The sequence below is a fragment of the Podarcis muralis genome, chromosome 10 (genome assembly GCF_964188315.1).
Source record: "Podarcis muralis chromosome 10, rPodMur119.hap1.1, whole genome shotgun sequence".
Taxonomy (NCBI): Eukaryota; Metazoa; Chordata; class Lepidosauria; order Squamata; family Lacertidae; genus Podarcis; species Podarcis muralis.
The window spans coordinates 13,638,480-13,659,392 of NC_135664.1; the positions used below are offsets into that span (position 1 = coordinate 13,638,480).

The window sequence follows — 20,913 nt, forward strand, 5'->3', positions numbered from 1 at the left end:
GCTTTTTCCTTAGCGTTTAACTAAAACAAATTAAATTAAATTAATAATAAATATAACTATAAATAAATAATAAAGCTAAATAATAATAGCATGCAAAAATAAATAAATAACACAAACCCTCTCTTTACACCTATTTTTTATACTTTGGTGGTTAGACGTACCGCTGCCCAACCAAGCTCGAAATTCCGTTTCGTTTCCTAGGGGTGAATCTCTAAAAAAAAATCCCCGGTGGGGCAGGGAAGGGATCTAAAGCAGGCATTTCCCGCCCCCCCCAACTCAGCCCGCCAGCTGTTTTTTTTTTTCGGACTACAACTCCCATCATCCCTAGCTAACAGGACCAGTGGTCAGGGATGATGGGAATTGTAGTCCCCAAAAAAACTAGAGGCTCGAGTTTGGGGAGGCCTGATCTAAAGGAACCCGGAATATCCAAGTCACGCGCGGGTCTTCTCATTTTTAGCTCTACGGCCCTTTCCGTGCTTTTTTTTCCTTCCCTCCCGCCTCTTCTCCACGTGGGGCTTTCTCATTACGTCTCCCGGAGCGTGGCGGGCGCCGATTGGCCCACGTCGCCGGGCGCGAGGGCTCGCCGGGATTGGCCGGGCCCCAGGCTCGGGATGCCGGCTTCCCCCCGTCAGAGGCGCTAAATGTCCCGCGGTCGCGGGCGAGGGGGAAAGGCTCGCGGGCGGCCATGAGGCGCCTTCCGTCGGGAAAGGCGCGCGGGGCTCCGCCGGGGTGGCTCAGCGTCGCCCTCGGGGCCTGCCTTTTCCTCGCCCTCGCGGCGGCGGCGGCGGCGGAGAAGGAGCAGCGGGTCCGCCAGGCCTGCGACACCTGCCGCGGAATCGCGGAGCGCTTCAGCCAGGTGAGGGACGCTGCGACTCCTCAGCCTCCTCCTTTCCTCCCTTTAACACCTGCATTCAAATCATATACTTGGGCCTCCAGCTGTTTTTGGACTACAATTCCCATCATCCTTGACCACTGGTCTTGCTAGCGAGGGATGATGGGAGTTGTAGTCCAAAAACAGCTGGAGGCCCAAGGTTGGGGAACACTGAATACTCTACCACTGAGCTACAGTCCTCCATTTCCCAGCATTCAAAGGCCACATTTTTGAGATACCTGTCTGCCTAACGGTAGGACTGGCCCTGAAGATGCCTATAATTTCTCGATACGACTATCATTGGTGGGAACCGAGGGCTCTGGCCACCAGGGCAGTTCTATATTCTGATTTCCAGGTGTTCTATTTTTTAAAAAAAATAAATTTTTATTGATTTTCCAAACACAAAATAAAAACAAACAATACACAATACACAAACGTACAAACATATAAACATGTATAATTTCATAATCTTATTTTCATACACCTTACTTCCCGGACTTCCCCATACCTCCCCTTTTCTGCATCCTTGTTTTACGTTTCTTCAGCAACTCCTCCAATTAACTAATTATTCAATTCAATTTCTTTTGATTTCTTCTTTAACTTATTGATTACAGCTGCAATTCTCTATTTCCCATTTCCTTGACATCTTAACACTCCTCAATTTTACAACAATTTTTAAGATATATTTTAAATTTCTTCCAGTCTTCTTCCACTGTCGCTTTCCCCTGGTCACGGATTCTGCCAGTCATCTCCCTGATTTCCAGATGTTCTAAATAACTGAATATTTTTACAGAACTTCTAAAAGTTTGGTCGTTATTTTTCTCTTTGACATCTGGTGGGAGGGCGTTCCACAGGGTGGGTGACACTACCGAGAAGGCCCTCTGCCTGGTTCCCTGTAACCTCACTTCTCGCAGCGAGGGAATCGCCAGAAGGCTCTTGGAGCTGGACTTCAGTGAACAGGGACGCGGACTTATAAAAAATATTGGGGGGGCCCGGGAAAGCTCATGAATAATAAATAAGCTCATGAATATGCAAATAAAGTGGCGCCGCCTCCTCGTGAGCGAATAGGGGAGAGCGTGCTGCGCCTATTAATCAGCTCCAAAGGAAATTGGGTGGAGCTTTTGCTCGGGAGGGAGGGCAGGAGGCATGCAGCCCGCCCCTCCCTGTGCATTTTGGGCTGGGGGAGGGGCGGCGATGGCGCTCTGCTGGAGGGGCGCCGGAGATTATTGGGGGGGCGGAGCCCCCCCAAACGAATTTTTGAGGGGGCTCGGGCCCCCTCAAGCCCCATGGAGTCGGCGCCTATGTCAGTGAATAATGGGGATGGAGAAGCTCCTTCAGGTATACTGGACCGAGGCCATTTAGGGCTTTCAAGGTCCAGCACCAACACTTTGAATTGTGCTTGGAAACGTACTGGGAGCCAGTGTAGGTCTTTGAAGACAGGTGTTATATGGTCTCAGTGGCTACTCCCAGTCACCAGTCTAGCTGCCACATTCTGGATTAGATGTAGTTTCCGGGTCACCTTCAAAAGTAGCCCCACATAGAGCGCCTTGCAGTAGTCCAAGCGAGAGATAACCAGAGCATGCACCACTGGCGAGACAGTCTGCGGGCAGGTAGGGTCTCAGCCTGTGTACCAGATGGAGCTGATAAACAGCTGCCCTGGACAGAGAATAATAAGTTAATTATTAAACTTAAATAATAAGTTTATTATTATTATTTATTACTAGGTTCTAAAACACCAATAAAAAAGCCATAGGATGCTGCCTTATAATGTTCCATACCATTGGTTTATCTAGCTTAGTGTTGTCTACACTGTCTGGCAGCAGCGCCCTGGGGTTTCAGAAAAGGGTGTATTACCGGCTGCCCACTGTACTGCCCAGTGTGTGGAGCTTCTTAAGGGCAGCCAGTTTTGAAGGAATCCACTGGTCTCAGGGAGTTTTAGGTGGTATGTTAGTGTTTTAAAAACTCCGTTATTAGTATCACTTACTAATCCAAAGTCTGTCTGGTTTTGCAATTGCTCTAGAAAATGAGATTGTCTCAAAATACTCTGTTTTTCAGGGTCTAACTGACACTGCAAAAAAGAACTTTGGAGGTGGCAATACAGCTTGGGAAGAAAGGACCCTATCAAAATATGAGTCCAGGTATGGTATGTGTATCTTTCTTTTCAATGAGGTCATATCCTTGTCTGCAGCTTGTAAAATAACTGGACTGGATGAAATAGTCTATGTCAGCAGGGGACATTTTTCTGAGAGCAAAGTTAGCATGCTGATATTGTAAGAATGTCACATTGTGACACATTTGATACTTTAGTCAAGCTCCATAATCTTAGTTTTGAACATATTGGCACCCTGCTGTTACTAGGTCATAATGCTGTTACTAGGACATAATGAATGTCTTTCATGCATTTCTGTAAAAAGTAGAATATTGTTCTGGGTTAGGTGTTGAAAAAGTCTTTGGCCCAATTTCAGCATACATATCTGCTGACGTTCTCCCTCCTTCCTGGTTCTGTGTATTTTCTCCTTTTTGGCTATCTCTAACCATATTTTGCCATAACATCTGAAATGGGCAAAATAACAAGAACAACCACCCTTGAGGAATTGTGTCCAAATGTTGCAGAACATTGTTTTGAAGTGAGCTTTGAGCCCACAGTCTGGGGAACATAATAATAAATAATATTTTTTAAAAATGTATATCCCATCCATCATGCTGGGTTTCCCCAGCCCCTCTGAGCGTCTTACAACATGTATAAAACACAACAAAGCATCAAGCGTTAGAAGCAAAATATGCTATACGAGCAATAAAACAAACAAATAAATAGAAACCAATAATAACAATAATAAACAGTTTACAATTATACCCAAATTTAAATAACCGCCAACCCCAACCAAACATTTAACTAACATCAACCCAAAACAAAACAGAGGAACCAAAATTAGAACTGTTGAAAACATTTTAGCCAGTTGCTCCAACCCAAGAATATATTGGTTAATGCTAACCATAGTTTTCTTAATTCGGGTATCACAGCACACTAGATAGAGCGAACCAAGAATGGGAGAACTGAAGGGGAGGACCACACAAATGCAGAGAACAGTCTTCCTGCTGGGACTTTCTACACAAATCCACTGAATTCCTGGAAGACAGCTTAAATGGCTTCGGCTGCTGTTCAAGGGCAGTGGTTCAGTGTAGTGGCAGTTCTGTGGACCACCCTTAAGGCAGGGACGAAGGAGAGAAAGGAACCTTTACAGCAAAGGTGGGATGCTTGTGACCCTCCAGACTCCCCCAAGTCCTAGCCAAGATGGTCAACTATCGGGGATGAACAGAGTTACAGCCCAACAACATTCAGTGGACCACAGGTTCTGCATCCCTGCTGTGAACCCCGAGCACAAGTTTCTCTGCAGGGGAAATACGAGTTGCTTCAAAGAGTCTGATCCAGGCCAGAGGGGATGTAGTTGGGAGCAGCAGTGGGGCAGGAAAAGAAGGGAGAACATGGGCTTACTTTTGTGTAGCCCCAGGGTTCCTGAAACCTCATTGCAAGGTTTCAGAAGCACCTTGTTTGAGAGTTCCAGGTTCTCTTTCAACACATGCTCTGATATGAATGCTTATCTCTCCCTTTGGCATTTGCTGAGTATATTTCACGATTAAGTATTCTATAATTAAAGCTGTAAAGGCACAGCTTTCTTTGCTCTTGACCTTGCTGGGTGTATTTTGAACTTCCTGTTGATTGCATATGCTGCACAAACAATGCTTAATAATAATAATAATAATAATTTATTAGTATTTATACCCTGCCCATCTGGGTGGCTCCCAAGAGAATATTAATAATAAGAATAAATAAAAAGGAATAAAAGATCAAACATTAAAAACTTCCCTAAACAAGGCTGCCTTCAGATGTCTTCTAAAAATCAGATAGTTTGAGTCTGAGTAGTAACAGATTGCTTTGCTGCTGTGCACCAGTAACGTATCATCTAAGACAATTTTGCTTAAATGTATCACTTTTACCCTGAGCAAAAGTTGGACTTTAATTTTGGAATGTTTACAGCCGATGGAATAACAGAAATGAATAGTGACTCTTAATATTCTTGACCCTTTTTTATAGAAATGTGTTTTCATTTGTAAAGTCAGTGCCCAATTAGAACTCATCAAAATAAACTGATTTGTCTTGGGTCTTTTTCCCCCATGCAGTGAAATTCGTCTTGTGGAAATAATAGAGAACCTCTGTGACAGTAGTAACTTTGAATGCAACAACATGGTAGAAGAGCATGAAGAACATATAGAAACCTGGTGGTTCAAATGGTAAGAAAGAAACAAGGCAATATTTTTTGTTGTGTTGCATTCAGGATTGGATTCAAGAGAGGTGTAAATTAAAGAGTGGGTATAAACTTCCTGGAAAGCAATGTTAAATGCATTATTCACAAATTTTCAACCTGTGTCTTGATAAAACCAGCTTCTTGTATATTGTTAGCTTGGTAACTACTAATTTTACCAGATTCACTATAGTAATATTTATTTATTTATAATTAATTAATTTATACATACATACATACATACATACCCTGCCCACCTGGCTGGGTTTCCCCAGCCACTCTGGGTGGCTCCCAACAGAATTAAAAGCACAATAGAACATTAAAAACTTCCCTAAACAGGGCTGCTTTCAGATGTCTTCTAAAAGTCAGATAGTTGTTTATTTCCTTGACATCTGATGGGAGGGCATTCCACAGGGCGAGAAGGCCTTCTGCCTGGTTCCTTGTAACCTCACTTCTCGCAGTGAGGGTTGAACCGTGGGAGTGGAGATGCTCCTTCAGGTATACTGGGCCAAGGCCGCTAGTCAGAAGTATATGCAAGGCTTGGTATTGCATCAGGGTTTGTTCTTTCTCACAGTGATGATTTCAAAATACTTAAAGGCACTTTCGAAATCGTGCATGCTAATTGAGGTCCAAACGGGCTTGCCGCTCTTGTTTTTCCACCTCAGCTAAAGCACAAGCAGATCAGGGTTTTATTCTGCAGACATCGATCCAAACAGAGGTGGGTCACAATGGGTGATACCACATTAGAGAAGTGTAAATTGCAGTAAGTGGGGAAACCATTCTGAGCTACATTTCTTTATTGATTTCTCAATCTAGCAGTTAGGAAAAGCATATAAAGCAGATGGCTTGTTGTGTCGAGTTGCTGCATCCATAACAGGTGAACCAGTCTGAGCTTTTGCATGGCCAACGTTGATGGTTGCCAGTCTCTGTTGAGCTAGCTTAGTAACGCGCAAGAAGAACCAATTTCATGCTTGAGTATCTTGTGAAAGCATGGTATGGTCTTGCCTGGTAACCTTTAGGTTACCATTAATGTTGCCTATTAGTGCTGCTGTAATGCACATGTTAACATTCTAGAGCATTACTTAGTAGGATTCCATAAGGTTCTTATTAATTCCAGATCACTTTTGCTTCATTTGCTACTAAAGAAGATAGTTTATCTAACTACCGGCCATGACAGCTCCACCAGGAATCAGAAGGGCAAGTTGTTCCTTCTTTTATATCATCACTTAGCTTTAGAGACTACAAACCGACATTCTACCTTCAGTTAAACCTGCACAATTTAACATTTTATTCACAGAGACTTTTATAAAACACATACCTGCTTAACAATTTTGTGTGGGGTCCTTAGGATGAGAATGGGAATACAAGTCAGAATTCAACTTGGTTCTTTTGAACTCGCCGGGTTGATATCATAAAAGATGCAGGAGTATCATAAAAGGGTTGATATCATAAAAGATGCAGGAGGAAATGATTAATAATAGGACCCACAAAGGGGAGGATGGAAGTCCAAGAGATTCCTTGGAGTCTTGTTTTTATAATTTATGTTTGATACATCTTTGTAAAATGTTAAGTTGAAAAACCAAATAAATAAATTTAAAAATAAATAAAGTAGTGTTGGTTCAAAATAGGGAGGTAGTCTGACTGCTTAATTCAGTTTGGGTGGTGCACACACATTCTTTCATATGCTAGAGTGTGTTGATGTTATTTAAGCAATAAATGTAGAAAATTGTGTGCTTATAATGGTAACCAATAGTTGCATCTCTGTATAGGCTATTATCACCTCCAAGCGTAACGTATGCCAAGGTGCCGAAGTTTGCAGCAGCTGACAAAATATCAATTTGGTTGTCGAGACTCATATTAATATTTTCCTTCAGAAATTTCCCGAGTTTTCATCCTTAATGCAGAGTTTCTTGTGACATCTGAAAATTTAGGACATAGTTACCTGTGCTTTTGATTGTGTTAATTAGATAAGGAAAAGGCTAATAATAATAATAATAATAATTTATTTATTTATTTATTTATTTATTTATTTATTTATACGCCGCCCTTCTGGCCATCTTTGATGATGAAGTTGTATCAACTTGCAACTATTGTTCTTTGGTAACATGGCATTCCTACAAATGAGTGATCAGCCCCAAACACAGCATTTGGCAGATATTTATTTTTATTTTATTTTTTTAAAAAGCCTTGTTACATTTAAGAACAAGCCAGACACATCTCAAAATGTTCAAGGCATCCTAAGAGAGATCCTTACTTCTGTCCATTCATTGCTGCAAAATAACTGTAGCCATATGAAGTTAATGACATGAGGGAGGATATTTGTGACTATTTCTTAACCCACAGACATGAAACATAAAATGAGACTTGCATAGAGGGTTGTATCCAACTGAGCCATACTAAGAGTAGACCCACTGAAATCTGTTTGTTTTAGTCAGTGCTTTCTCAGGTATGTTTCAGTCAGATACACCCCAGAATGCTTAATATTTTTCTTTCCCTTCCCTTTTTGCAAAGGTGTGAATCATTACTGTTCACTTTGATACTAGAACTCGCTTAGCTACTATTATTCACTGTAGCTCTTCCCAGGGAATTGGCACTCAGCCCACCAAGCAGGATTTAAGCACCTCTCATCAACTGATGCATGGGGTTCAATACCAACCCCTTCCTGAATCTGGCAACCCCAGCCACCTGTGAATTTTGGCCTAACGATGATGATTTGGCCCAATGATGAGGTTCTGGCCGTGAAATATGGCCTAATGATGAGCATCTGGCTGTGAAATTTGGCCCAACGATGAGGATTTGGCCCAATGATGAGGTTCTGGCTGTGAAATATGGCCTAATGATGAGGATCTGGCCATGAAATTTGGCCCAGTGGTGAGGATTTGGCCCAGTGGTGAGGATTTGGCCCAGTGGTGAGGATTTGGTCCAATGATGAGGATTTGGCCCAGTGATGAGGTTCTGGCTGAAATTTGGCTCAATGATGAGGATTTGGCCCACAAAGCCAAAAAAGCTTCCACACCCTTGATCTACACTGGCCAGCAGCAGATATCCAGGATTTAAGTCAGGGAGTATTCCTAGCCCTCTCTTGAGATGCCAGAGCTTGAACCTGGGAATTTCTGCATACAAAGCGGATGCTGTGTCCTGAGCCCTTCTCCCTCAGCTAAACTGCACCCTGGGGGTAAAGATGACTGTTCACATTGGCAAAATACCTACTGCTACATAGGAATGCCACCATAGGAATGTTTGCAATAGTGGTGAGCTTAACATAGCATCTCGGAGCCTCTGGTGGCTCAGGCAAAACCAGTAGTGTATTGAAGGTAAGTGAGACAAAGCTGACCAAAGCAGGCTGCCACTTTTAGCTTTCTGCTTCCATCACAGATCTTCTGTTTCAATTTGAAGATGTGTTTGCCTGACACGCTGGACTGTTTGGCGGCTGATATATCAAATTTAAGGTTGCAAATGCTGAAGGTTGAGGTGATAAAGCTGCCCATGAAACCATTTTCACCACACTCTTCCAAAATCCAGTTTATCTTGAAATTATCTTGAAAAGTGCCACTTCTCTTGCAGAGAACAGGGCCAAATTTTAGAAGGGCTTTTCTCCCCATAAGAGGGGAATGAGGAGGTCTGCTCTCTGGCTGAGTGTTTTCCTACTTGTGGTGTGTCTTACCTGCCTAGCTACATGTGGACCATATATGTTTATGTGTGTTGGATGTGCAATTTTGCACTGTCTTAAAAGGTGTCTGTCTGGTTTTTTTGTGTGTGTGTGTGTGTGTGTGTGTGTGTGTTTTCAGACACCCCAAGTTGCCCTCTCCACCCTGGGCACACCAAGAGGGGAAGGGAATACTTACTGTATTTCTATTGTGACATCAGTTGGTGGTCTCTTGACCTCCACTATAAACCTGGGAGCCAAGTTTCTTGCCATGAAAGATTCTAGAAGGTTAAAAAGTACCAGATCAATCATAACGGACAATCTAATATCACTGGCTATGCAAATTTATTGCACACTGTACCTGCTTCCCCATCTAAACTCTCCGTGACAATTTTAATTGACGTTCTCTAGAACTTTGATTTCAGTAAGTTCAGACTAATGATAATACTACAATCGGATATGAACAGAACTCTTACCTTCTGTTCAAGAAATACATTTTTGTTTTGTTTGTTTGTATTTACAGGAAGAAGAAATCTCCTGATTTGTTTAAGTGGCTTTGTATAGAAACAATAGGAGTTTGCTGTCCTGCTGGAACACATGGTCCAGACTGTGTTGGTAATTAAATGACAATAATAAAATACTGGGGTGTCTTTAATCATACACAGAAGCTTTCATTTAGTTCCAGCCTTTTACTATCATTGATTAGGTAAAGGTAAAGGGACCCCTGACCATTAAGTCCAGTCGTGACCGACTCTGGGGTTGCGGCGCTCATCTCACTTTTATTGGGCAAGGGAGCTGGCATAGAGCTTCCAGGTCATGTGGCCAGCATGACTAAGCCGCTTCTGGCGAACCAGAGCAGTGCACAGAAACGCTGTTTACCTTCCCGCCGGAGCGGTACCTATTTATCTACTTGCACTTTGATGTGCTTCGAACTGCTAGGTTGGCAGGAGCAGGGACCGAGCAATGGGAGCTCACCCTGTCATGGGGATTTGAACCGCCGACCTTCTGATCAGCAAGTCCTAGGCTCTGTGGTTTAACCCACAGCGCCACCCGCATCCCCAGATCATTGATTAGTTCGGTTCAAAATGCAATAGAAGGTCTCAGTTTCAATAGCCGGCATCTCCAGGTAAGGCTGGGAGACGCTCCCTGCCTGAAACACAGGAGAGCAGCTGCTGGTCAGTGCAGACAGTACTGAGATAGATGGACCAGTGGTCTGAATTGGTATAAAGCAGTTTCCTAAGTTCCTATAGCTAAGTCTGGTGATGTGATGGTGGAAGAAGAAAGATACTTCCGTGAGCTGCGGTTCTACCAGCAGACATACGGAAGGTGCCTAGTAGGCCATTTTATTTTTTCAGTCTCAGTGATACTGATGTAAGAGGGAAAGCGAAAAATGGCTACAGGTGTGTGCGTGTGTGTGTGCCGAGGAGGGAGCGGTTACAGCCAGTTTAGAAGTGCGGAAATGGTGTATGACGAACATGTGCTTTGGGTTATTGGCTCACACAAGTGGATCGGCTACTTGGGGCCTTTGTTGGGTCAGTAGCAAGACTGTTCATAGAGAATGTGGCATCACAAAAACCAACAAGTTATATTGTGGCATAGGGTGTTATTGCTAGGGGAGTCTCTGCATCAGGGCACAGTTCGTTGAAAAAGTTGAGCTAAGCTGAAAGATCCACAGAAAGTTTGGCACCGTTCAGAGGGGTTTGGAGAGGCAAAAAAACAAGGCATTTTGGGAGGGGGTGGGAGAAAAATCACAGTATGTTCAGGCCACAGAGGGCTCACTGCAGTAGAGTTAGCTGCAGAGGCTTTTCATCCCCCCTGCCCTTTTAGATTCTTCTTCTTCTGGTTGCTGTGGTGGTGCTCCTCCTAAGCAGCTCGCCACCCATTTTGTGGGGGCAACCTGCAAATGGGCCTTCAAAAGTAGGGACAGAAAATTTTCAGCACAGCTTTAGTTAGAAAAGCTTTTTGTGAAGAGGCTTGTGAATGTTGATCAAGAGGCGGCAGCGAGAGAAGTGGCCATGGGGAGAAAATACTGTTCGGCTTCATTTATGTGAAATTCTTAAACTTGCTGTTTTTGTGTTAATTTAAGCTTGCCGCGGGGGATCAGAAAGACCTTGCCACGGAAATGGCAACTGTGCTGGAGACGGCACCCGAGGTGGCGATGGATCCTGCCGCTGTAAAAGGGAATACCAAGGAGAATTTTGTTTGGACTGCTCTGACGGCTACTACAACTCTCACCGAAACGACACACATTCTGTTTGTACAGGTATGCCTACATGCTTTACATTTAAAGCCTTTATAATGGTCCGGAGAACCGTAATTGCTTCCGCACAACAAAGGGGACTTTGGACTGGAGTTTCTCCAGGAACATTTTGCTTCGTTGTGCGAGAAGCTGTTTGTGAGCTGGCATGGCAAAAGAAAAGTCAGAAGTCCCGTTAGATATGACACGGAACCATGGGCATGCCCAATTGCTTGCAAGATTTCGGGCAGTGCTTTTTACGGTTAAATTGTCGCTAAATATTTCTGAACTTTCTATATTTCAATCCAGGAGTGGTCCGTGAGGAGGGTCGGTGCCATGCTGCTGGAGCCACTGCTGCTTACTAGCAGAAGGAAGGGCAAGCTGGCAAGGGAGGTTGTTGCTAGCCAGGCACGACTGTTAGTCTAGCTCTCTCCCCCTGATGTATCTTCATAGCACCATCTCAACCCTCTCCCAGTAAGTGGCACCACCTCTCTCCTCACTGACTGCTCCTGATCTGCATCCCAAATTAGCTAGAACAAGCACAGTCCATGGAAAGAAGATAAGATCCCTAGCAGAGAAGAATGACAGATCAAGTTGATGGACTATGCCAAAGTGACAAGAATCAGAAATCAGGAAGGCCAAAATTTTAATAAGGAATGGGGAAAATTTATAATCTATCTTAAAAACCATTGTAAATAGCTAAAATCATTAGCGGGATTGGAATAACACTTGTAGTTTAGTGGTGGATTTTGGAAATACAGTGGAACCTCTATTCACAACCACAATCGGTTCTGGAGGCCTGTCCTTATGGCGAAATGGGTCTGTGGTAGAAGCGCCATTGTGCACAGGCGCATTCAGCGGCAGCCTGCTTCTGCGCATGGGCAGACGGCAGCAACTGCTTCTGCGCATGTGCAGACAGTGGCAGCCGCTTCTGCGTGTGGGCGAATCGCGGCAAACCCAGTGTTTACTTCCAGATTTGCCGCGTTCGCGACTTGGAATGGGCCTAAGTAGAGTGGGACATAAATAGAGGTTCTACTGTAATGGAGATGCAAAATATTTGGTTATTATAAAAGATGCAGGAGGAAATGATTAAGAATGGGACCCACAAAGGGGAGGGGGGAAGTCCAGGAGATTCCTTGGAATCTTGTCTTTATGTTGTATGTTTGCGATTGTAAAATTTTAATTTGAAAAACCGAATAAATAAATTCATAAAAAAGAACAAGCACAGTCCTGTACTCATCTACTCAGAAGTAAGCCTTGTTGAATTCAAGTAAGTGAGAATAGGATTGTAGCCGTAATCTCACTTTATTCCGTCAAAGCCAAACTGTTTTGCTAAAGTGGAAGAAGAAACCCGCCCTGCGTATCTTGTTGATCAGAACCCGAAAACAGTGGAGTCATTATTTGGGTGATAACCTGATAGCGTTTTTCAGTTTTCACACTCACTACTTGTTCCACTGCTTTTATAAGGTAGTGCTTTATGTAACTTCGTAACGTTCCTACTTATTTTACCATGTTAATTAAATAACATACCAGGATGTGCAAACATTTCATGAGCCAATTTACATGCAATTATTTGCATTATCGACGCCTCTGACGTAACCCTAGAATCAGTTTAACTATATTACGTAAACTTAGATTCAGTTTTAAATGTGCTCACCAGGATCTGAAATGAAGTCTTGAGTCTTTCTTTGTCTTCACAGCTTGTCATGATTCGTGTAAAACGTGCAGTGGAGCAACAAACACAGACTGTAAGGAATGTAAAGAAGGTTGGACCAGAAATGAAGACGCCTGTGTGGGTTAGTAAGACATCCAATAGAAAACGAAGCGTTCAGTTTAGAGAAGACCTAAGACCTAATATATAATATATAACATGTTTATAATCATACACATGTAGATACTTGTCTTTGTGCCATTTCTCTCTCTCCCACCCCCACCCCCACCCCCCCGGCATCTTAACTGAAAGTTAAAAAGTACATACAGTCGTACCTTGGAAGCCAAACGCCTTGGCACTCAAACGTTTTGGCTCCCGAACGCAGCAAACCCAGAAGTGAGTGTTCCGGTTTACGAACGTTCTTTTGGAACCCGAACATCCGGCACGGCTTCCAATTGGCTGCAGGAGTTTCCTGCAGCCACTCGGAAGCTGCACCTTGGTTTCAGAACGTTTTGGAAGTCGAACAGACTTCCGGAATGGCTTTCGTTCAGCTTCCAAGGTACGACTGTAATTATACATGCACTAAACATGGTGAGACATAAATAAAAGAGAAAAAGAAAAAGAGAACCAGCACCCACGTAGAAGGGAAAGTAAAGGGCCTTTTCTCAAGCAGAGATGCATTTACATAGATTCAGCTGCTGGGTTGCAGAACACTGTTTTTATCTAAACAAGTTTGGAGCTGGGAGGACTTTTCTGATCCAGGCTTACAGCTGTTGGTTTCAGTTTGCTTTTTAACTAGTTGGCCCACTAAATTATTGGTTGACCCTCCTGATTTTGTTACATATGAAGGAGAAGATGACCTAAGACTGTTGATTCCTGATGTGCCTTTTGTTTCACTGAATCATTTCAAGGCTGTTACCTGCCCCCTCTCCGTCGAATGCCAAAATACAGCATTTCCAATTGAAAGCAGTTGGAAAAAATCTATCGACAAATTCAAATAACGATCAGCCGTTCACCAAGAATGGCATAGTATAAATGCAAGGGTACGGTTAAATAGCGCAATCCCCACTTAACTGCATATCAAAAACAGAAAGCAAGTGCAAAGTCAATGAATGAAAAAGCTAAACCACCCCTTGCTACTACTAGTCTCCTTTGTGAAGCTTGGTTTGAATCTGAGTGAGTTGGCTCCACAGAATTTGGCAGATGGAAAGGAAAGGAAAATCATGTCAATCCAATGCCATTTGGAAGATGGGTTTTTCATAGAATCATAGAATTGCAGAGTTGGAAGCCCCTCCCCCAGGGTCATCAAATCCAGCCCCCTGCAATGCATAAGTCTTTTGCCCAACATGGGTCTCGCCCCTGAGATTAAGAGCCTAGTGCTCTACCGACTCATGATTTTAAAAGATACATTTTTCATGAAGTAATGCATGCCATTGTAGGGGTCAGAATAGGTCACATGCAAGGGTAAGAAGCTCATGGTTTTCCTCTTATTCATCCTCTGATTTCCTGCATTCCGTTCTAGCCTGTGCAAATCACGGTCTCCAAACAATTTGATGAGGCTGAAGTGGGAAAGATGAATCAGCAGCCCTCCCCTTATATGCATAATAAGCACTTTCTGTTCATGAGCAGATCTCTTTGGAACCAGACATCCCCCCCGCCCCCTTTGAAGCATTCTGTTCATATGGCAATGCTAACTTTCCAAATTTATGTTCACCTTTGCAGATGTGGATGAATGTGCCGTAGAAGAGTCTCCGTGCAGTACGGACCAATTCTGCTTAAACACAGAGGGCTCTTTCTCCTGCAAAGGTTTCCTTTCCATATATCTATATATTTAACCTTAAGTTGTAGCTTGCTTAGTTATATAAGAGCTGAAACAAATGTCAGATTTTTTGCGTGAAAACCATCGATAGATGTTCATGTTTAAAGAAGAGCTTGTCACGCTTCCTTTGGCATAAACAGATGTACAGTGGTACCTCGGTTGTCGAACGTAATCCATCCCAGAAGACCATTCGACTTCCAAAACGTTTGATAACCAAGGCTCAATGGGCGATCGAAAAATTACATTGAAAAAATAGGGAAATGCACCTCAGAAAGCCATTCGACTTCCAAGGTGCGTTCGAAAACAGAAGCAGTTACTTCCAGGTTGTCGGTGTTCAGCTTCTGAAATGTTCGGCAGCCGAGATGTTCAGCAACCGAGATTTGACTGTATATACTTTCTGGGTTTGGTTTGGAATGAGGTGTAACTATGGTACATCTCAAGTGGGATGCTTGTTGTGGCTTCCCCACCACCCGAAATTGTGAATCTTAGTGTTTGTCCCCAAGTAGAAAACTACACGGAGAAGTATAATACGTGAGCTACATGGATACACTATGCTGTGATTCAGTGGCTCTGGGAAATGTCTCTGCAATTGCAGGAACCCTAGTAATGCAATTGTGTAGCAACACTCCTCACATTTAATTTCTGCAGGTAGAATTTGATGTCACACTAAGGTGACAGCACCCACATTTCCACTGGCCAGACAGAACAATTTACGCTCTCTTCTTGCCGCGTGCTGCTATGGGGGTTCCCTTGACCCACCTCCAGAGCGGTCAGAATGTGTCTTCATGGATATTGGCATCACCAGGGAGGGGGAAGGAATGCAGCTAGAAAGCGATCCTTAGTAAATAAATTTGAGAGAAAGGAAAAGGCACCCAAATAGGGGATAATGATATGATAGAAAATAGAAGATAATGAGATCTCAAAAGGGAAGCAAGGAGTTAAATATATTAGTTGAATTGTGGCCATTTTTCCATTGACGAAAGTAGTATTGGAAAATTAGCAGAAAGGTTTTTGTAACCTTGTTGCAGTGGCGTAGCGTGGGGGGTGCAGGGGGGGCCGCGCACACCGGGCGCAACATCTGGGGTTAGGGAAAATCCATGGATTAGGGGGCGCAAATCCATGGGTTAGGGGGCGCAAATTACTTGCCTTGCCCCGGGTGCTGACAACCCACGCTACGCCACTGCCTTGTTGCTTCTAACTTCATGTATATTTAGTTGGCTAGCAGTGTTCACAGAAAGCCGAAAGGTTAAACGGCAAATATCTAGATATAAGAGCATTCACACAGGTACCGTTCTTTCTGGGGTTTGTGTAGCTTTGCCTCAAGTCTTGAATGTAGCCGTTATGGTCTTCCAAGTAATGTTACTGCTTGCCTAATTTGTACATAGACATTTGTTGTTTATTGGTTAGATTTCTTATCCTTCACAATCCCTTTGCAACAATATATTCATAGCATTCAAAGCAAGCTTAAATGGGTTTATAAACTTATAAAAATAAGTTAAAGGATTCTGTACACAAAGCAGCACAGTGTAGGTTAAACGCAATAGGTGGATCCGACAAAAATTAGCTTCAACTTGTTCTCTAAGCAAGTTTTCACCTTAGTTTACAGTGATTTAAAGACGTTCCATTTTATGTTTCAGCATGCGATCGGGGCTGCTTGGGATGCACAGGAGAAGGGCCCAGCAAATGTAAAAGCTGTGTACCTGGCTATGAAATGAAAGATGAAAAATGCACAGGTTAGATTTCTACTTTTGTATGAAAGTCAGAGTCAAGACACAACTCTAAAAGTCCGGGATTAAAAAAAAAAAGTATTTAACTGCCACCAAAAAGGCAAGAATGTGTTCCTGATTTCCAGAGAGGAGAATTTCATAAGTCATTTTAAGCAGATTCTGTATGCTTGAATTTTTAATTACTACAATTCAAACTAGGCCTGCAGAACACAAGTACTCATATTTCTTTGTGTTTCTATGTATGTTTATTGATACCGATAATCAACAGCTGGCTACGGTTCAGTGATTATCGGTGTGGAAATTGCTTCATTCTCCGTAATCCTTGTTGCTGCTTGTATATGTGAGCAAATAAAGTAAAAGAAACTGAATGTTTGTATTAGAACATTTTCATCCACGTGCATTTGCACTGAATTAAACTTTTCGCGATACTCTTTCCCTTTTTGAAATAGATGTAGATGAATGTACCTCGTCCGAAAAGGTGTGTGTAAGAGAAAACGAAGACTGCGTTAATACTGCAGGGGGTTACAAATGTGTCTGTTCCGAGGGTTTTCAAGATGAAGATGGCTCTTGCGTTGCAACGGTAAAAGGAGGTCAGTGGCTGTTTGTTACCGAAGGTTTTGCGGGCTGTTGGTAGGGGAATGTAGCAAATCCAGTGTTAATTGCACAACTGCTGCTGCATAATCGTCTCAGCCTCCCTTGCATTTTCAATCACCGTTCCCCAGCCAGATCTATCCTTTCTCATTTTGATTCTTAAGCACATTTTGCATCATTGGTCCAGTGTGATGTCGTGGACTAGGATTGGAAAGGCTAATTTCTAGGTCTTCACCCAGCCATGAATCTCCCTGAGTGACCTTGCACCACACTGCCCTGAGCTTGAAGGAATTAGGATAAAAATATAGCAATTAAGTCCTCCCCATACACTTCTTCTTTTTTTGTATAATTTTTTTATTAAGTTTTTCTGTTTCACATTTTAGAATACTCATTTAAGCAACCTTAAAATATCAATGACTTCCCTCCTTCTCTTTCCATGGTTCATTTTAAATATCATAAATCCCTGCGTATTTTGTTTAAACTAAACCATTCAGTATTCCATTGTTACATCCATTATTTACACTGTTGAATTTATCTTAATGCTGCCAACATTTTCCAAAGTAGTAGTAGTAGTAGTAGTAGTAGTGGGGGACGCGGGTGGCGCTGTGGGTAAAAGCCTCAGCGCCTAGGACTTGCCGATCGTCAGGTCGGCGGTTCGAATCCCCGCGGTGGGGTGCGCTCCTGCTGCTCGGTCCCAGCACCTGCCAACCTAGCAGTTCGAAAGCACCCCCGGGTGCAAGTAGATAAATAGGGACCGCTTACAAGCGGGAAGGTAAACGGCGTTTCCGTGTGCGGCTCTGGCTCGCCAGATGCAGCTTGTCACGCTGGCCACGTGACCCGGAAGTGTCTTCGGACAGCGCTGGCCCCCGGCCTCTTAAGTGAGATGGGTGCACAACCCTAGAGTCGGACACGACTGGCCCGTACGGGCAGGGGTACCTTTACCTTTAGTAGTAGTAGTAATTTATTATTTATACTCCACCCATCTGGGCTGCTTCCAACAGAATATTAAAAACACGATCAAACATCAAAAGCTTCTCTAAACAGTACACAATTTTCACCCATATATTCAATAAACATTTTCCAATCTACTTTAAACAAATGTTCTTCTTGCTCTCTTATTCTATATGTTAAGTCTGCAAGCTGCGCATATTCCATCAATTTTAGTTGCCATTCTTCTTTGGTTAGGACCTCACTCGTTTTCCATTTGGGGGCTAACAAAACACTCCCCATACACTTCTTTCCTTTACATCTGATTTGAAAAGCCATTAATGATTGGTCTTCATGGTCCAAAGCATTGTCAAATTGAATGGCAAGCCCCTTGTAGATTCTCAGCATGGTCAAATTCTTGGCGCTGCTTAAAAAACCAAGGACATTTGGTTGCCTTCTTCTTTAAAAAAAGAATGGGCCAGATTTAGGGGGTGTGCACGATGTATTTCTTACTTGCGCAGAGAGTCTTTTCAGCAGAAGCCCCACTCCCCAGTTGGCAGAGACCTTCTGGAGTAGTATCCTGTGAACTTGAAGGGGAGCCCACAGGTGAGGGATGCCCCAGTCACCCTGGGCAGCTTCCAGCAAATTATAAAACCACAGTAAAACATCACACTGAAAACCTCCCGATACAGGGCTGCCTTCAGATGTCTTCTGAAAGCCTGGTAGTTGTCTATTTCCTTGACATCTGACGGGAGGGCGTTCTGCAGGGCGGGCGCCGCTACCGAGAAGGCCCTCTGCCTGGTTCCTGCCTCTTACAAATAATGTTAACTGTGTAGGGGTTTCGTCTTAACAAAGATGCATTGCTTTTGACAGAAGAGGAGACGCCCGCAAATGTATCTTCGTCAAATGCCCACGAAGAGTTATGATCTGCATTCCAAGATGACAGACATTAGTATCAAACCTTTAAGTTATTGGACGGAACAGCTGCTACCTGAGATGTAAATGGTATTAAATAACCTCAGGTCGCCAGTAAGATTCTCTCTGGAACTTAATGATGGATTGCCCTTTCAACTGCATTTCTTTGTGAAACACAAACAATTGTCACTTTTTATACCGCCACTGAGCTACCTTAGTAGACTTTGTTAGGTAGATAGGTCTTTGCCCCCGGTGTATTTGGTTAAATTGAACGACTTATTGCCGAGTCCTGCCAAACATTGCTCCTTGTGTAAAAGAAAATGAATTTGCTAACTTAAGTACTTTTAGATCAGGATGGATTTTCTACAACCCATGCTTGTCTTTTCGATACCAGCAAAAGGAGATGCTGTTTTATGGAAAAGGCTCCTCTTGCAAATGAGAGCTGAATGTCAAGTGCGGCATTCAATAAAGATTTATTTTGACTGCTTTGTATTTTGTGTGCCTTGTGTGTTAGCATCTGTTGCATGGGGGTGTGGGGGAATTGTTAGTTTATAGGTGAATCGACTTCTGCCTTGAGTCATTCTCCTGTAGAAATCAGCTGGTCTTTAAGAGAGAAGCCATCTTAATTTTTTGTCCCATAACTCTTCACCAAAAGAAGATTGTTTTTCTTTGCCTTGCTGTACAGCAGGTGTAGGGAAGCTTTTTCTCTCTTGAGGGCTGAAGTCTGTTCTGGGGACCACATGGCAGAGGTGGGCGATGCTAAAATTGGCAGAGCAGCAAATGCAGTTGCCCAGTAGGCCAGCTCCTGCAAACACTCGCACAATCCTCCGTAACCATCTAGACAAAAGGTATTTTCAAGAATGCAGAGACACTTGCTAACCCGACCAAAACACTTGAGGTGCGAAGGAGGATCAGGGAAGGGTGAGAAGATGTTTCAGTTCAATTCATGCAGAGGGCTTTGCAAAATTTGAAGAACATGGCATACAACTTGGATTCACAGACTTTTAAAAGTGAAGAAGAGAACTCTGACTGTTTAACTACAAGTGCACTGGACTGAATACTGGAGATCCACCTAGCGGCTGCTGGTTCTTCAACAGCTTTTAAAATGCTGCTGTTAATGCAGACGGATTTAGGAAATAAAATACTGAAAACATGTAAGCTTCAGGGCACTTATGCAACTAGGTGGGGGGTTTGGGTATGTTTCTCCTTTCTGAACGCTTGTGTTATTCTTTGACTTCACCTGTGTTGATGTCATCATGAGCTCTTAAGATATTTTCCAAAGAAAGGGAAAAGCTGGAAGGGACGCAGTTATAATTTATTGCAAAAATATTAGAATCTTATTTGGGTAAGCGCTGGGGTTTTTTAACTTTACACACCCCTCCAAAAACAAAACAAAACAAAACAGAGCACATCATTATTCCTGGGGTTTCTTCCCCTAACACACACACAACACACACATTTTTCTCTGATGTTTTAGAAAAGTCTTTTTTCCTCTCACATGCAAGATTGGGACAATGTCATATAACACGGTGGCTTAAAAAATGCTGGCTGCTTCAGAAATATTGTTTTTACTCATGAGCAAATTATAGATAGATTAATCGATCAAAATAGTAAAACTCATATGATTAATTGATTCCATTAAGTTTAAACTTTTTGTTCTGTGAACTGCCCTGAGACCTCCGGGTATATAAATTCAATAAGTAATAATAATATAATGTGCTATATCATATACAAGGGGTAGGTATTTATAAACCCTGCCTACAGAACTAAGATGCCCTGAATAAGAGAGTCTCAAGTCATACTTGCATTAATATTAAACTGCTTATTTAGCATGACCAGGTATGTGACACATGGCCTAGGGCAAAGACTCCTGACTCCAGTGATTCTATTCTCAAACTTTTCTCTGGACCACACACAAATTTCCTAACGTCACTGGATTTTTAATTGATGAGAAATACATTGGAAAACGAAAAGCAACTGGCAGTGCTTGATTTATAACAGAACACACAACTACTTTATAATGTGATCGTGGGACATCCAAAAAGTTTACAACAATGCAACTACATAAGAAAATGAATCATTCTGAAAATGAGATTATAAACGAGCCTCTTACATATGTACCGTAAGTACAAACTCAGTGAGAGGTGTGAGCTTGCTTTGGCCAGGTAATCTCATTTATATTAGGTCCAATTTGAGACATGCAAGCTCTCATCTCATCAACACAAAAAA

At 42.8% G+C, this 20,913-nt stretch overlaps 1 protein-coding gene across 1 annotated transcript; it reads left to right on the forward strand.

The window, feature by feature from the left end:
* Positions 1–592: 592 nt before the first annotated feature.
* On the forward strand, positions 593–19,176 carry CRELD2 (CRELD disulfide isomerase 2). The gene is made up of 10 exons (XM_028746013.2): positions 593–856; positions 2,927–3,009; positions 5,051–5,161; positions 9,342–9,433; positions 10,905–11,081; positions 12,755–12,850; positions 14,428–14,511; positions 16,162–16,257; positions 16,701–16,841; positions 18,643–19,176. Exons 1-10 carry the CDS (start codon positions 686–688, stop codon positions 18,693–18,695), a joined length of 1,104 nt encoding a protein of 367 aa, XP_028601846.2. The 5' UTR covers positions 593–685; the 3' UTR covers positions 18,696–19,176.
* Positions 19,177–20,913: the final 1,737 nt, after the last annotated feature.

What these genes read in the sequence shown, in the direction of transcription:
- CRELD2 (XM_028746013.2), top strand. Translation starts at nt 686, where the DNA reads ATGAGGCGCCTTCCGTCGGGAAAGGCGCGCGGGGCTCCGCCGGGGTGG. An exon ending in TCGCGGAGCGCTTCAGCCAG is followed by an intron (nt 857 to 2,926) that starts GTGAGGGACGCT and finishes TCTGTTTTTCAG; the next exon opens with GGTCTAACTGACACTGCAAA. An exon ending in GGGCTCTTTCTCCTGCAAAG is followed by an intron (nt 14,512 to 16,161) that starts GTTTCCTTTCCA and finishes TTTATGTTTCAG; the next exon opens with CATGCGATCGGGGCTGCTTG.